At 60.0% G+C, this 15,990-nt stretch overlaps 1 protein-coding gene across 2 annotated transcripts; it reads right to left on the reverse strand.

Annotated features, from left to right (window-relative positions):
* Window positions 1–1,722: 1,722 nt before the first annotated feature.
* Window positions 1,723–15,653, reverse strand: DEF6 (DEF6 guanine nucleotide exchange factor). 2 transcript variants are annotated; one of them, XM_035569110.2, is made up of 11 exons: window positions 15,075–15,653; window positions 9,445–9,585; window positions 7,561–7,746; window positions 5,525–5,752; window positions 5,223–5,369; window positions 4,992–5,100; window positions 4,615–4,913; window positions 4,028–4,194; window positions 3,619–3,817; window positions 2,845–2,935; window positions 1,723–2,661 (listed from the first exon to the last, which is right to left on the reverse strand). In XM_035569110.2, exons 1-11 carry the CDS (start codon window positions 15,168–15,170, stop codon window positions 2,450–2,452), a joined length of 1,875 nt encoding a protein of 624 aa, XP_035425003.1. In that variant the 5' UTR covers window positions 15,171–15,653; the 3' UTR covers window positions 1,723–2,449. The 2 variants fall into 2 exon arrangements, with proteins under 2 accessions (XP_035425003.1, XP_050571259.1); XM_050715302.1 differs by lacking the exon at window positions 15,075–15,653 and adding an exon at window positions 10,004–10,190 and having other exon boundaries at window positions 1,724–2,661.
* Window positions 15,654–15,990: the final 337 nt, after the last annotated feature.

The raw sequence follows: 15,990 nt of genomic DNA on the forward strand, positions 1-15,990 counted from the left end.
ACCTGGCGGCCGACCCAAGGCAGGTGCTGACACTGCTCCCTCCACGCCTGTCCTTGCGGCAATTAACATATAACATTCTGCTGCATGGGAACGCAGCTGCTAAGAGCAAAAGCAATGTTCCGCTGAGTTGCTTTAAGGAGAGACGATGCAGCCCAAGAGGTGGGGAGAAGCGATGGCACTTTTCACCACCAGGGCACAACCCAGCGTCTCCTGGGGGCCGAGCACAGGGCACACAGCCCTGCGACAAGGCTGCGGCACGGAGCTGCAGAGATGGGCGGAGGTGGCCCTTTTCCTCCTGGCCTAGGTGTGGTACCTGTCCTGACGCCCGATCAGGGAAGAGATTAAGCTAATGGAGCTGTCAGAGGTGGAGGAGGTCTCCCATCGGTGCATTTCCACCCAGCCCATTTCCTTCCCAGTAGAAACCAGTGTTTGGCACCCTCCCCGGACCCGCCTCTGCCTGAGGATCTCACGGGGCTGTGAGCTGTGCCAGGGTCACCCCGGGAGGCAGCAGAGATCTTCACACTTCAAGGCCAGAAAAAGGCCCAGCCCAGGTTGATTTTACCCCAGGGGCACAATGTGTTGCGAAGGCCCTGCTCCACCAGAAAACGCGCAGAGTGGCGGGTCCTGTGTTTGAGTGGGACAGCTGGGATGGCACGCTGTCACTTGTCACAGAGCCAGGCAGGGGCTCCAGGGCTGTTCGGGGACTGTACGGGGCTGTAGTGGTCAGGCACCGCTGCTCAGGACTGCTGTGCTGCATCCTTTACAATCCCCCACAGTCCCCGGCACAGTGAGGAGGACGGGGGACAGATTTGACCTGCTGCAGTCCCTGGCTGGCAGGGACAGGCCCCCGGAGCCATTGCTGCAAGGGCTGCAGCCACCCGTGCTCCCTCTGCATTGGCAAGGCCACACGGGGACTGGGCTATGGGGCCACCCAGGCGTCCTTAATGGACACACAGAGCTGCTTTGTCCCAGCAAAGCCCCATCGTGCCACGCGGACCTGCGAAAACAGCCTTTCGGGCAGGCACAACTGAAAAGAATTTTAAGAAAGGAGCACTGTAAAAACTAGGGGGAGGAAGAGCTCTGCGAGCAAACGCTCGAAGCCGCACAAGTAGGAAATAGATTGTAATCTCCCTAACGAACTGCAGTTAAGCATCATGAGCAACTGTGAATCTGGGGTTGATGCAAGGGTTTGCTATCAGTGTCTGTTTTCAGAGGGGACCCTTACATGAGCAGGGGCTCTGTGCCTCAAAGTAACAGGCAAATAGGACTGGACTTAAGAGAGGTACTTGAAAAAATTAACCCCAATGTTGTTTTTTGTTGGTGGTGGTGTTTTTTTTTTTAAATTTCTGTGTGTGTCTGTGTGCAGGGAGGTTTGCCAGAAGACTTGGCTTTTGTTCTTGGTCTTTCAGGGAGCAAATGAAGTGAAGGAGGCAGGCCAGGCCAATGTCACTGAAGAGAGCCAACACATCCACCTACTCCCGGAGCTGATGGAGCCAGCCCAGCTGCCTTCAGGAATCTTTTCTATTGCCTTCTGCAGGCCTCGGACCAGATCCCAAAACAGAGAGTCCTGCAGTCCAAGGGCGAGGACTTAAATCCAGAGCACTGTTACCTTCCTATACAAGCACTTAATTGAAGTAATGAGGTATTGGCCCTCCCAGAAGACACCCTATTGCCATTCTTGGCCCTCCACAGACTAAACCAAAATCCACTGGGACCTCTTTTCACTGATTGTGTCTGATTTCTTTTTAATCTCTTTAATTTTCTGCAGTGGATATCCAGACCCTGCCCTGCACATGAAGAAAATTGGGTGCCTGCAGGGCCACAGATTTGCAGGGAAAGAGGTCTACGGGCCAGTGGCTCCAAAAGCTTTATTACTTGTTGGTTTGTACTAACATCTACGTGACTCCAGTGACTAACAACCACCTTCAGGGAATGCACGTGTTAGTTAAGGACATCCTGGTCCACCTGATCAGGGCCGAAAATGCCCTTTGTGAGGGGCGGTGGGAAATCACTGCTCAGTCCATAAAGGCTGCCCTGGCAGCCCCTTTGCAGGGGCGCAGCGGACAACACAGCAGGCATTGCCAGTAGAAATCAAGGGAGAACGGCAGCCCTGGGCAACGTGGTCCAGACCCACTGGTGGTGTTTTGAGGCAGTGTTGAAACCAGAGTCCAGCGTGCAGGGAGGCGCCTCCAGCCCCCACACCTGGGCAGCCCGGAGGAGATGGCCCCGCTGCCTTCTCCCCACATTGGGCTGCCTGAGCTCCTGGCACGCTGTGGCTGCAGCACATCCCTGAAGAGAAGGGAAGCGTCTCTGCCCTACATGTAGTCACTTATAGGCTCTGTGCTAGTCTCCGCTGGTCTCTACCCAGAGATGATCGCACCGACCAGGTCTGCTCAGAGGGCTGTGCTGGGCCCTGCGGCTCCCTGCTGGGCTCTGCCATCCCATGGGGCTAGTTGGAGGGCTCCGTGGCCATGGGGTCCGCATCCGAAGATGGTGGCGGGCCTCTGTTCCCGCCGTTGCTCACGTTTTCCTTGCTGCCGTCCCTCACAGGGTCGCTGCCTTTCTCTTCCACTTTCTGCTTGAGTTTGAGGGAGGAATCTCTCTGGCACAGGAGGGGATGGTAGCCAGCAAAGCCTCCTCCGCTCACGTTTGTACGCTTGTCTGGGGACAGACAGAAAAAGCAGATTGTTTACCTGGGGTCCAGATTTACCTTTTGGTGAAGGAAAGGGGGCACAGGGTCTCATTGCCAGAGTTGACTGCTTCTCTGACGATCCCAAAGAAGGGGACAGGGAAGAAGAATTGGCAGCAGCACTGAGTTGCATGCCCCGGGGGAAGGTCTCCTACCTCCCGGCTCGATAGGGTGCATCAGTCGGTTCATCTGCACGTTCCAATGCTTGACGTTGGTGCTGGCCTGCCGCAGCTTCCTCTGAGCCGCCTGCAAGGAGATGGAGGAGAGCACTGAGCCGGCCTGAGAGTTTTCCCTTCCCTAAGCCTGGGTTTGAGGCTCCCTCTGGGATGGAGGCAGCTCACCCTCCTCTAGGTCTGCTGCTCCCACCCTGCTTCCAACCCTCCATGCTCCACATGTGCTCCCAGAGCTGCCATTGCTGCTCTCTATAGGTTTATATACAACACTAGTGCTGTCCCCCCAGCAGGACACCCTTGTGTCACTTCAGCCACCGAATCAGCCCCTGGCACGGATCAGAAAAACCCAGAGCCGTGCGGTGAGGAAATGCCAGCCTGGTGGTTTCTCCAGCGCCTGCCCCGTCAGCAGACTTCTCCTAATAGCATCTGCCAGCGCAGCAAAATGGGGGCAAAGTGGCCACAGCCTCCTCCCCGCTTCGCTGGCCTCGCAAGCTGAGCGCCGAGCCTGGCATGGCTCTAGCAGGAGCACGGGATGTGCCTCGCAGGGCAGACGTCCCTTCCCAGGCAAACCTCTGGGCTGCTTTCCCTGCTGCAGCTAATATGACGCCCTAAATCCAGCCTGGCTACAGCAGGGTACGTGTCAGCAGGTCCCCAAAGTCCCTGGGTTCTCCCCAGTGTGGAGGTGTCTCAGAGGAGGGCCAGGAGGTCCCCTGGGGCTCATAGCGCGATGGGAAGTGGCACCAAGGTGACGCTCACCATGACGTCTTGGTCCACCCGCTGCCTGTTCACTCTCACTTCCTCCAGCTGCTTCTGGGCCTCTTCCAGACACTTGTTCTTGTTCTCCATCTCCTGCTTGAGGACCTGCTTCTCCAGCTGAGTTTTGATGATGTATTCCTCCTGCTCCTCCTTCAACTTCATCAGCTGTTTCAGCTTCTCCTCTTCCTCAGCCAGTAGCCTGTCAAGAAAGCGCAAGAGGTGAGGACATCCCTCTGCCACTTCATCCACCAGCTTCCCCCAGCCCTGCTGCCATCATGGGCGGTCACGGGCACACCCTGGTTCCCCGGGGAGCAGTCGAGGCCAGTGGCATCACCCCGAGGAGCGTGTCTGACAGCCCTATGCCCAGCCCTTCCCTGGTCGAGGAGAGCCAGGGATGCTCTGGTCCTACCTGGCCTGCGCGTATCTCACAGACTCCTCATCGTGCCGAGCTTTCACCTCCTGTTGCAGGGCCTCCTGGAGACGCTCCTGCATCTCCTCCAGCTCCGTGATGCGCTTGCGCTGACGCTCTGCCTCTGCCTCCTTCAGGACCATCTCCGCCTGCATGGAGGCACGTGCCTGCGGCGGGGAGAGGAGCTGTCAGCGTGGGTGCTGGCCCTGCACCCCTGGGTGGATGGGGCCAGATGTCCCCCACACCACGGAGAGCCCATGGAGAGAGCTCCACAGCATCGGCTGCAAGAACAGAAGTGGGCTCCCTGGCCAGCGTCGAAGCCTCTCAGCTTCATACACCCCGGAGCACATTGTCCTCAGCTCCTGCTCCTTGGGTACCTCACGCGCTGACCCCTCCGTCCCTTGTCCCCAGGTCCCACACAACCACGGGAGCCCGGAGGTGAGGGGTACCAGCAGTGTTGTTGCAAGACGAGGACGTGCTCAGCTCCTCCAACCCCCCAGGTAACATGGCCAAGGGGTGGGGAAGGCAGCGGCCATCCCACGAGCGATGCAGCCCCACAGCAGGACCTACCACGAGGATGCACCTACCTGCTCGGCTTCCCGCAGCTGGATCTCCAGAGTCCTCTGCATCTCCTCGTGCTGCTGCTTCCGCCGCTGCTCCTCCTCCTGCAGGAGTATCTCCGCTTGCCGCTGGGCCTCCTTCAGCAGCTCCAGCTCCTGTAGCTTCCGCTCCTTCTCCTCTTGGAGCTGCTTGAGCCGCTGCGTCTCCTCCTCCTTGGCCGCCTTCCGCTGCTCCCGTTGCTCCCGCTGCTCCCGTCGCTTCTGCTTCAGGTCTTTGTGCAGGGACTTCTTGCCTTCGGCCTGCAGCCGGATGGCGGTCTGGATGGCTGGGGAGGGAAGGAGGACGTCAGCGGGGCCACGGGGGCGCTGGGGAGGGGACACAGAGTGGGGATGGGAACACAGACCTAGTGTCCACTCCTGGCGCTGCCGGGTGTCGGAGGCGCTCATCTCGTACGTGCGGGAGGAGGTCTTCACGCAGAACATGCACCTCTTCCCGTCCCGGTCGGGCAGCACCTGCAGGGAGAGGACACAGCACGGTGTCAGCACGGGGTGAGGGGACAAGCAGCGGGATGAGGACCGAGATAAACCCACGCAGGAGGCGTTATCCCTGCCGCGAGCCGTGGCCCAGGCTGTACCTCCACGCAGCAGTGCTTGTCCAACGCGATGCTCCCCTTCTTCTCCTTCCGTTCCTCGCTCATGTAGTAGGACAGGACGCTGGGCTTCAGCATGAACCACCGCTCCGACCAGTTCCTTCTCAACTGGCCCTTCTTCCAGAGGTAGCCCTGCGCCCAGGAGAGATACAGGGTTCAACAATGGGGCAGGGGAAGGATGGGTGGTGGTACAACAACATCATAACCACGCCATTAAGGGCTGGGAGAAAACCAGAAACACCCCCCCCCCGAGAGAGCTTGTGCCCCAGGACACGTGGGCTCCTTGCCTGCTTGAGCACGTCCTCGATCACCTCCTGGTACACCTCCTCCACGGCCATGCTGATGGCCTCCTGCTCGATGCCCCGCAGGAGCCGCCCCGAGTTCACCATGTCCAGGAACTGCCAGACCGTCAGGCCGCCCTGCCCCTGCGGCTCCTGGGAGAGGTAGTCGTCCAGCTCGCAGGAGTTCAGCTCCACGTTCATGGCCGTGCAGATCTTCTTCAGCAGGTACTCCACCTGTGGGGACGGGGAGATCAGCGTCGGGGCAAAGCAAGAGTCGTTCCCACCCCACAGCCGCCGACTTGGAACGAGGGAACCCATGCTGGAGGACCTAAGACCGCGTCCCTCGCCGTGCCTTATCACAAAGATAGCACCCCTTGCAAGGGTTGATGGCAATGGCCAAGCTCTTCCAGGCTCAGGACGTTGATTTTGAGTTAAAGCTTGATTAGCCCTGGGAGGTTCTTCGTTTTGGCCACAAGGGCTGGATGCTTTCGGCTTCTTTGAAGAGAGAGAAAGCACCGCAGAAGTCAAGTGCCTTGGGGAGATCGGCCCAGCACTGCTGTCCCCCACCCAACCCACAAGGCAGGCATCTCAGACCATGGCCCTGACCTCAGCACCACTTCGGTTTCCAGCTGACGTGAAAACCTTGGGCTGGAGCAGGGGAAGAGGACCTGCAGAGGAGATGAACACCAGGCCCAGCCTGGCCTAGGGCATCCCCAGCGATGGGGCACCCCCAGCTCCTGTGCCAGGGCCTCACTGCCCTCACAGTGAAGAATTTCTTCCTAATATCTAACCCATATCTCCCCTCTTTTCCTTTAAACGTCCTTAAGGACATTTCCCCTTGTCCTCCTATGACTGCAACCCCTGACAAAGGCCCTCCCCACCTCTCCTGCAGCCCCCTTCAGGCACTGGGAGCCACTGGGAGCCCTTCCTCATCTCAGAGGACTTCCCTCTCCTCCTCACCTAGCTAGGAGAAATTACTTTTTTTTTTCTAGGACATTTTTTTTTGCTTTTTCTCAGGCCCAGCCCTGTTAGCAGAAGGATGATTCATTTTGTCATGGTCTGGGGAACAGGAAACTCCTCTCCCGGGGAGCAGGAAGTGCGGTTGCCCTCGTACATCTGCGCAGCACTGCGTTTCTTTTCTTTTTTCTTTTTTTTTTTGATGGTGGTGGGTTTTCTGTTTGTTTGGGTTTGCTTTTTTTTTTTTTTTTTTCCTGGGAGGGGAGTGGGGGGCTGAACACAGTGGGGAGATGGTGCCCAAGCAGGCGGCAGCTGCCTGCCCGTCCCTGAGCGCCACAGCAGGGCCCGGTGAGGCCGCTGTTGGCTTTTGAGCATCTCCTGGCATCTGGAACCTTCTTGTGGGGCTTTCATCTGGGCCCCGGAGAAGGGAAAACCTAAATGCTGCCTGGAATTTGGAGATTACTGCCTGCCCTTCGCCGAGAAGCCCGGCTGCACGCCCCTCAGGTGCTGGGCAGGTGCTGAGCTCTTGGTGGCAGCGGGCACAGACCGGGACAACAGGGTCTGCTCCGACACTGCCTTCTTCACAAGGAGCACCCCGTGATAACAGCAGGCTTAAAGGGTTTCTCATCGTCTTCTCTTTCATCCCCATAAAAATCAGGAGGAATCCTCCAGGTCCCTGCCCAGTTCAATCGCTGGGGGATTCCTGGCCCGTTGCAAAGGCTTCAGGACCAGCCCCAGCAGGAGCCGAGCTGGGGACGCTCCTTGGTTGGTGGTCCGAGAACTGGCCCGTTCATTTCACAGCAGGCCAAATTGCTGCCTCACCCAAAAACCGACGCGGACCAGCCCTTTCCTTGTCCTCCAAGCCGTCCATGCTCCGGAGGCTTCAGCATTTCGGAGGGTTCCTCCCAGGCCCCCAGGCCACCCCGCTTTTCGTGGGCACGGCTCTTCCTCCCACCCTGCCCTCTCTCTCCCCCCACCACGGCTCGCAGGATGTGATGAGGCAGCCGAAGGAAGGACGTGCCAGGAAGCGATAGTGGGACATGTCAGCCCAAAACCGAGCCCGGGGACAGGCAGCTAGCTCCTACCTCGTCCGGCACCATGACGAGAGGGTATTTGTCTTCAGACAGAAAGTTGAAGAGACACCAGAGCTTGAAGGCGTCTTGGTGGGATACGATGCTGTTCCCGTTCCGGTCAGGCTTGTAATTTTTCTTCGCTGTCAGAGTCCAGCAGAGCTCGTCGAAGTTTTCTTTGACGAAAGCACCTTCCTCCACCTGCGGACAGGACCCAGGCTGGTGAAGGACTGCGAGGGGGCTTCTAGGGGGAGAGGCTGGAGGGAGGGCAGAAGCTCCGCACCGGAGACCTCCTGTCCCTGCTGGCACCGACTGATTTGTCCATGCAGCAGAGCACAGGATGCGACCATCACTGCAGAGCGTGGCTGAGCACTGACTCTCGGTGCAAGGCCACCAAGCAGAGGAGCCCTTGCACAGGCGGTTTTGGGCACGCTGACCGGCAGAGAAAGCGCTCCGGGATCGCTGCGGTGCCTGGGCACCACGGCACAGCACCCGGGGCTGTGGGGCACCAGCAGAAAGCACATGGCAAAGCACATCCAGCACCACTGGGCTCTCCCCAAGGCCACATTGCAAATGTCTGCATGGCTTTGGGTCGCTCTCTTTATCCCATTTGACCAAAAAGAGGAAGAGGGGCTCGGCAAAGGGAAGTGACGTGCTGCAAGCAGGCAGCACCGGCGGCAGGGATAACACCTCCATCGGCCCCGCTGCCTGATCACAAGCTTCTGTGGCCACCAAAAGGCTTCCTCGGGGCTGGACCTGAGGTACCGCTGCTGGTTTTGGAGGCTGTGCCACACAGGTAGGGGGTGGCAGGGACCAGACCGGCCTGTCCCACTCTGTCCATGCACTTTCCCAGGAGACCCCTACCGCGTGGCTAGCATGAGCACAAACCACAATCTGCAGCAGCAGAGCCAGAGAAAAACCTTTGGGTCCTGGGTACCAGGAACAGCTAAAAGCCCCTCTTACTAGGAAAAACCACTTCCCCTTTGCAGGCCGCCTCTGGGATTTTATTAGTGAAAGCAGAAGGGGGTTTGAAGGTCATGTCCCAGAGAACCGCATGGGAAACTGCAAGGGTTTGGGCCGCTCTGCACCAGGAAGATCAGGCTGTGCTGAGCAGGATCAGCCCCTGGTACCCTCCCCGGGGCAGCAGGGTTGGGGTTGGCTCTGTCCCTGCTCACAGCAGGGCCGATCCCTATAGCCGGGGTAGATGCCAGCATCCCCGGGGCTCAGCCAGAACCCACCGGGGAGCAGCACCGGAGCACCAGCGGCAGCCAAAAACCCGTTTCAGCCCTTCGGGGAGGCAGCAGGGGAGGGAAGGGTGCCGGCACCCTGCTCTGGGCCCCCAGCGCCTTGAAAGCACGCAGTGGAAGAAAGCCGTCAGTCGTTTTTCCTCTCCTCGTATGCCCAGAGGAAACGAGCACCGTGCCGCCGTGGTGCGCCGCGCGGAACAAAGGTGTCTTTGAGCCACGGAAAAAGAGCGAAACCCACCCACCTCCCACCCCAACCTCTGCCCTGCCCCAGCGCCCCGGCCTCCCCCAGCCTCCTTCTCCTCATCTGCCAAGCGGCTGAGAGGCCTTGCCTCAAATCTCAACAGGGGTGGAGAGGAAAAAAGGGCTGGAAGAGGCCGCCGGGACCCCCTCCGAGCCCTTTAGGAAATGCTGACGCAGCTGCGCCTCATCCAGAGGCCAGATGGAAAGGGGGAGGCTGGCTCGAGCTTGCCAACGAGGCTCGTTTTGGCCTTCATCTGAGTTCTCTGAATCCTCCTGCCACCCGTCCCAGCACGCCGTGCCCTGCACACCGGGAGCGGAGGGGACGGGAGACACGGGGCGGCCATGAGACGCGGGAGCGGAGCAGACACCGCGGTCACAGCGGGTCCCGTGGAGGGGGGCCAGGGGGTCTCACCTTGTCCAGGATGTACTTGTTGAGGTAGGGCATGTAGCCCTGGCTGGACACCGGCCCGTCGTCGTCATCTCGGAAATGCTCTTCCAGCGCCACGGGGTCGTGGGGGATGCACAGCACCGTGTACAGGTTGTGGGACAGCACCTGGCCGAGCACAAGGGAGAGGGGACAGGGTCAAGCTCCAGCCCTACCAGCTCCCACCCCCCCGGGACCGAGCCCCCCGCTGCCTGGCGGGGACCCCCGGCCCCCCAACATCACCCACTGCAGCCACAGGGCACAGCTTGGGCCTGGCAGCAGGAAATCCCCAAATATCGACCTCAAATAATCATCTGGAAACAGCAGAGAGTTCACGTGGAAGTGAGGATTTTCTTGCATTCATTTCATTCTTTTCTTGGTACACGGAGAACTACTTTTTTTTTTTTTTTTTTTAAATCGGGCTGTTTCAAATATTACAGAGCAAACAGGACATGCTTTGATCTAGAAGGGATGATAAGCCGCCCCGAGCCATGCTGTTTGGCAGCTGCCCTTAGCGATTTCTTGAAAAAATAAATAAAGTACGCACCCAAGCCGGCTGCCGTGTTGCAACCTGGCAGCAGCAGCTGCCTTCTGTAAGCGTGTCACGAGGAGATGCAAAAATGAAAACAAGAAAAGGTCTGAAAGAAATTAAGACCAGGTTTTGTTTGCAGTGAAAGCAGGCGACGGCGATCTGGAGACACACCATCTCCACCAGCGGTGCCGCCCAGCCGGGTTTTGTCCAAATCCCCCAAACGAAGCGCGTTTTGCCCAAATTTCCCACGTGGTGGCAATCCCAACTGGAAATCCCAACTTTCCGTGCTGGAAAGCCCAGGGGAAGGCTGCCTGTGAGCAGCAACGCCTCCGGCTGGCGGCGCAGCACCGTCTGCCCTCCTTCGACCGCCGGTGAGCCGGAGATGCTGGAAGGAGAGGCCCAAAAGCTGGCGGCCTCCCCTGGCATTGGGATTTACACAAAAATCTTGGGTCAAGGATTGGGGCTGGAGGAGACGGTGCCCGGGCCCACGGTGCTGGGGTGTCCCCGCTCCTCTCCGTGCGGGGCTGGAGATCTCCTCCCAGAAGGAGAGGGCCCGCCGGGGGCCACGTCGGCTGCTGCAGCTAGAGACGGTTCTCGCTCGACCAGATTTTCTCTCTCTTTTTCCCCCTCTGGACAGATGCTATCAGCAGGGCTCCACCCGGCGCTCAGACACCGCGCAGGCCGTAGCCCCGAGCACTTCTTTTGGGGTTCGGCGCGGCCCCGGGATCCGCGCTGGGGGTGGGGAGGGACGGAAGCACCGGGGGCATGCGGGAATCCAGACTGAGAGCGGGGAATCGCGCCTTGCCACACGCGGCCTCGTCCCCTCCTTGTCCCCTCTCCTCTGCCCGTGTCCCCTCCGAAGCCCCCGTCCCACCGAGCGCTGCTCCAGCTCCTGCCCCGGCAGCACGGGGATGGGGTGGGTGAGACCCAGAGAGGATCCTGCTCCTCTGGGAAAACATAAGGGCGAGAGGAATTGTTTCCTCGTGCTGAGCCGTAGGGGTGCTGCTGTGTCCCAGCCCAGCATCCCACAGCACCCAAAAGCCCCCAGAGGTCTCAGGTGTGCCCCCAGCCCTGGCCAGCCCCCCCCGACCCCCTCTGTGTGTCCCCCAACACCGCAGCCTGCTCCTTGCTGGAGCAGTCCCCCAAAATATGAGAGTGGGGCAGGAAAACCCTGGCCGGGCTCACTGCAGAATGCGTGGGGCCGGGGCTGCCCCAACCCCACCGAGACAGAGCAAAACAACCCCCCCCGGCCCGGTCCTGAAACATGGGGGGGGGGGGGAAGGCAAAAAAAAAGGGTGGGGAGGGGGGGAAAGAGAAGGGCGAGGATGCTCCGAGCGTCGAAGCCCAGCCCGCGACGCAGGTTTGGTGATGCAGCCTTTCCACCGCGACGTGCAGGGGCGGAGGGGACGGCCCCGGTCAGCCCAGCACCGCAGGCACCCCACGTCCCGTCCGTCCCCCCCCCCCCCCCCCCCCCCCCGCAGCCCCATACTCCTCCCTCCACCCTTTTCTCCCCCAGCCCCGTGGCCGCTGCTGACGCCAGCCCGAGCCGGGGGTGGAATACGTAACGCCGCGGGAGAATGGCTGCCCCTTTTCTTCGCCCCCGTGGGAGACGCCGGGGGCGATGCCAGGGCTGGGGGTGACCTTTGGGGTTGGAGCCCGGCTCGGCGCCTCGAGCACGAACCCCTCCGGCCCCTGCGGGACCTCTGGCACCGTGCAGGGAGCGTCGCCGCTGCCTCAGTTTCCCCACATGTCAGCAAACCGGCCCCGCTGACAAAATTGGAGCATCCCCGGAGGGGGCTGCAGGGAGCGATGCCGCGGGGGAGATGCCTCCCTGCGGCCAGGCGCCTTCAGCTGCCCAATTTCTGCAGCAAGGGGGCACACGAGCGGGGTGTCCCCCCACCTCGCCGCCCCGTCGGCCAAGCCCCCGTGGTTCAAGCCCAGCCCTGTGGGCTCCTGACCTCCGATTTCCCCCTGTGCATGCACAGAGGAGCTGCTCCCGGCCCTCGCGCTGGCCCAACTGCCGGCGCCAGCCTGTGCCAAGAGCCCTTTGTGCATTCAAGAAGCTTTCAGCAAGCACAGGGAGCTTTCGGTCCGAGCCAGGCGCCTCCTTCCTGCCCCCAAGGGTCCGTAAGTGGCCGCGGTGAGCGAGCCCGGCCCACCAAGGCGTCGGCGATTCCCGGGGACCTGCGTGGATCACGGGCTCCAAAAGAGAGCAAGAGCCGCCCCCCTGCCGCCTGCACCCTGTCCCACCCCGACACGCAGCCCGGGCATCCCTGGGACCACCGCCGCCGCCTCTGCGTTTCCAAGCTGCGGTTCCTAGGGATGAGAAGCCCGGGGAGTGACCAAGCCCTATCAAAACAGCCCCAAATTAGGGTTTTTTTAAGTTTCCCACCAGGCTTCCCAATCCCAAGCAGCATGCTGCCAGCCCCGGCAGAGCTAACGGCAGCTTCCAGCGAGCAGCCTCAGGAAACCCAGCCCTTTGGGGCTGCTCAGAGGGCTCCTCTCCCCTCCCTGTGCCACGGGAACAGGACCGTGAGCGGAGGAGCGAGAAGTGCCAGGACGGGCACAGCCCCCTGCATGCTCAGCTCCGGAGCCTCATCCTGCGCCACCGACACCCCGAGGCCCCGGGACCGGCTCCGCCAGCTCCGCCAGCGGGGCTGCGATGGCACAGAAAGGATAAAACCTCTTCGGAGACCAGGCCCAGTGCGTGCCCGCGCTGGGAACAGAAACACCCGATATCTTTCGGCTCATAGCTCTTAACCACAAGACTGTCTTTCCTTCCTGTGCAAGATACACACCTACAGAGCACATACATATGCACACACTCACTTGCATCGGAGTGTACATGTAAAGAACTCAACTGCTGAACCCAGCAGCTTCCCACAGCTCTGCCACCGAGCTTTGAAACGCTGCTAAATTTACTTATGCAACTGGCTCAAGAACGAAACTCCCAGCTCCCACCGGCTTTCTTGTAATCCCCCGGTAAAATCCAGCGTCAGCTTTTGGGGCTAAACTGGGCCTTTGTTTCGGGAGCTGCAAGAACTCAGTGACCGCCAGCAGCTCTCCCAGCCTCCTCCGGGACCCTTCTTGCAGCACCACGACGGGGTCGGGGGGCAGAGCGCAGCCCCGCGCCGCCAGCTCGCACCGTGCACGAGGAACCCTGCGAGGGCACGGAGCTCAAACCGCCACCCTACAGGGCCTGGGCTGCTTCGCTGCTGACCCTATAAGCAGAAACGCTGCCTTGCGTAGGCTGGGCAGAGCTAAGCCTCGTGAGCAGGCAGGGTTTGGCAGCAGTGAGCGATGGAAATGAGGTCTCGCAGGTGGAGAGCTGTCCAGAATTGAGATTCACGGTGGAAGAAGCACGGCTGGACACCCCGCGTGCGGCAGCGCAGAGCCTGTGCCGTGCCCCGAGCTGCCAGAGCTCCCATTTCAGGGCTGGAGGCAGTGGAACAACGAGGGTGAATCTGCCTTCTGCTTGGAAATGTCGCGCTGGGTAAAGTCACCGGGGAGATGCCGTCCTCAGCATCCCGCGGCCCTCGGCAGCCGCCCCGCACAAACTCTCTAGGAAACTGCCCTTAAAACCGGGGTATTTGTGGCCTCAGCGTCACAGACCACGCACGACGAGCGTTGCACGTTAACGTTGTGCTACTGTCAGCCCTTTTGGAGCAAAGTATGCATGGCAGGGCCAGGAGGGTGCCTGGTGCTCTGCTCAGCACCAAAAGCCCAGGCAGAAGTTCCCCAGCGGAGCCAGCACCCCAGCTCTGCTCTATTTTAGTATTTTCCTGAACTTCGTCAGATATTTCTACAGCTTCAGGTATCTTTTAAAAAAAAAAAAAACAACTCACAAATCCAGCCCTGGGTCGATGGCCCCGGGGAGCCTTCAGGCCGAACCCAGCCCATGCCCATCGCCACGTGGGTGCTTTCCACCTCCGTCCTGCCACGTGCAGCCCCAGCCCCCCGAGCACGAAGGGGCCGAGGGGCCCTCACGCTCATCACACCTGCAGCCAGTTTCTGGGAAGCAGCTGCAGGAGCCCGGCTCCTCCAGACCCCTTCAGATAAAAATCCAGTTTTCCACCCAAACGCGTCCCCCCCTCCCCGAGCCCAGCACCTCCCTGCAGTCTGTCCCGGGGGAAGCCCTCGAAAGTAGAAGGAAAAGGAGGAGAAGAGGTTTCGTTGCAGAGTTTCACAACACATCTCACAGGCTCGTGGCAGCTGCCAAGTGCTCCTGACGCAACGTTTTACCGGGTTTTGCATGTTTCTAGCTCAGGTCCTTCCCCTGCCTTCCACCCCCCTGCTCCAACCAGCATTTCCAACCCCGGTGCCAGGGTAAGAAGCAGAATTAGACTTTTAAGCAGCAATACAAAAGGGCTTCCAGCATTACCGAACGGAAAAAAAAAAAAAAAATTAACTATTACTGTAGCAGTGGCAAAACCTGGTGGATTCGACCAGACCCAGTCCTGGAGGCAGACAAAAAAGTTTTTAAAGCCACGAGGGTGCCGATGAAGGGCTGAGCTCGGGAGCCTCGGGCAGAGCTGCGGAGGGCACAGGGGAAATCAGAGTTTTTTTTAAAAAATGGTGCGTTATTTCTGGGCTGGCCGCTGAGGAGTTGTAGCTTTTACAACAGCTCCCTTTACCTTCCAGCCCTGGGGTTGAACAGGAAGCAGAAACGCGGGTGCAAGCAAGAAAAATAAAAACCGAGTTTGGGCTGGTACCTGGGTATTAAGAGTACAAGAAATTAAAAACACCCAAGAAAAGAAATTTCCCCTTGTTTTATGTATTTTTCCCCAAAAATACACTGGAGGATTAACTCCCTCCTACTTCCCCCCACCCTTTTTTTTTTTTTTTTTTTTTTTAATGTTTAAAATGGAGGTGAGGCAGGGACGGGGAACCTCACTAAACCCAGGCATGAAGCGCGGAGGCGACGGCAGGGGCTCGTTGCTCTCCACGTTCACCAATTCCCCCCTTGGCAGCCCTGGAGCATCCCCGCAGCCACCCCGCAACCTCGCAGCCCACCCGCGAGCCCCGAATGGGGGCAAGCAGCGCCCGGAGCCCCCCGGTTCCCCCCACCACCACCCCCGGTACTCACTTTGAGCTGGGATTTGGACACCTTGCCGCTCTTCTCCACGTCCAGGGCGGTGAAGGCGTACCAGATGGACTTGAGCAGCTCCGCTCGCAGGTCCATGGCTACGGGCGGCGGTGGCAGAGGCAGCTCTGTCAACGCTGAGAATCCGGTTTCAGGAAACCGGTTGCTTCGACAGCCTTCGGCAGCCGGAGCCGCGCACGAAGCAGCAGCGCCATCTGCTTGGGTGCACCCCCGGAGCTCCCCGGGGACCCCGAAGGGTTCCCGGGCAGGGGTCGGCACCTTTCGGGGGGCTGGGGTTGGCACCCGCTGTAGGAATCCCCTCTCTGTCCCCCTCGGATCGGGGGGGGGGGGGGGGGGGGGAAGGATGTGCGGTTTTGGGGCTCCCGGTGCGCGAAGGGAACGGGGAGTCAGGGCCCTTCGCTCAGCCTGGAGATCAAAAGCTTTCTCAGCACAGAGAAATCCCCTCCCTGGCTAAGGCAGCAGCTTCCTCTTCTCGGCTTTAAGCGAGGAGCTTCCCCTGGCAGCAGGGGCACGAGCTGTGCCCGCTGGAAGGGCTCCAGCCCGGCTGCTTCGGGCCCGCTCACCCCGAGGAAAGCAGGCTGGGACCTCACCGGCGGCGGCTGTCCCGGGGAGGTTGGGGTGGCGGCCGCATGCCCATCCTTTCCTGCAGAAACCTCTTCCTCTCCGAACGTCTCGGGTAGATGTGACAAATAAAAACCTGCTCGCTCACAGCTCCCTGTGCTGGCTTTGCCCACAACCCTGAGGAAGCAGCCCAGGTCTCTCTCCCAGGCTAAGAGGGTTGTAGGATGCATTCACAGAGAGATTTTCTTACATTAAGTGACACGATCCCCTAAACTGAGGCTTGGAGGAGCCCTTGGAGGAGCCAGGGAATGACGTGGGACGCAGGAGACATCTTTTA

Source organism: Cygnus atratus, chromosome 24 (assembly GCF_013377495.2).
Source record: "Cygnus atratus isolate AKBS03 ecotype Queensland, Australia chromosome 24, CAtr_DNAZoo_HiC_assembly, whole genome shotgun sequence".
Taxonomy (NCBI): domain Eukaryota; kingdom Metazoa; phylum Chordata; class Aves; order Anseriformes; family Anatidae; genus Cygnus; species Cygnus atratus.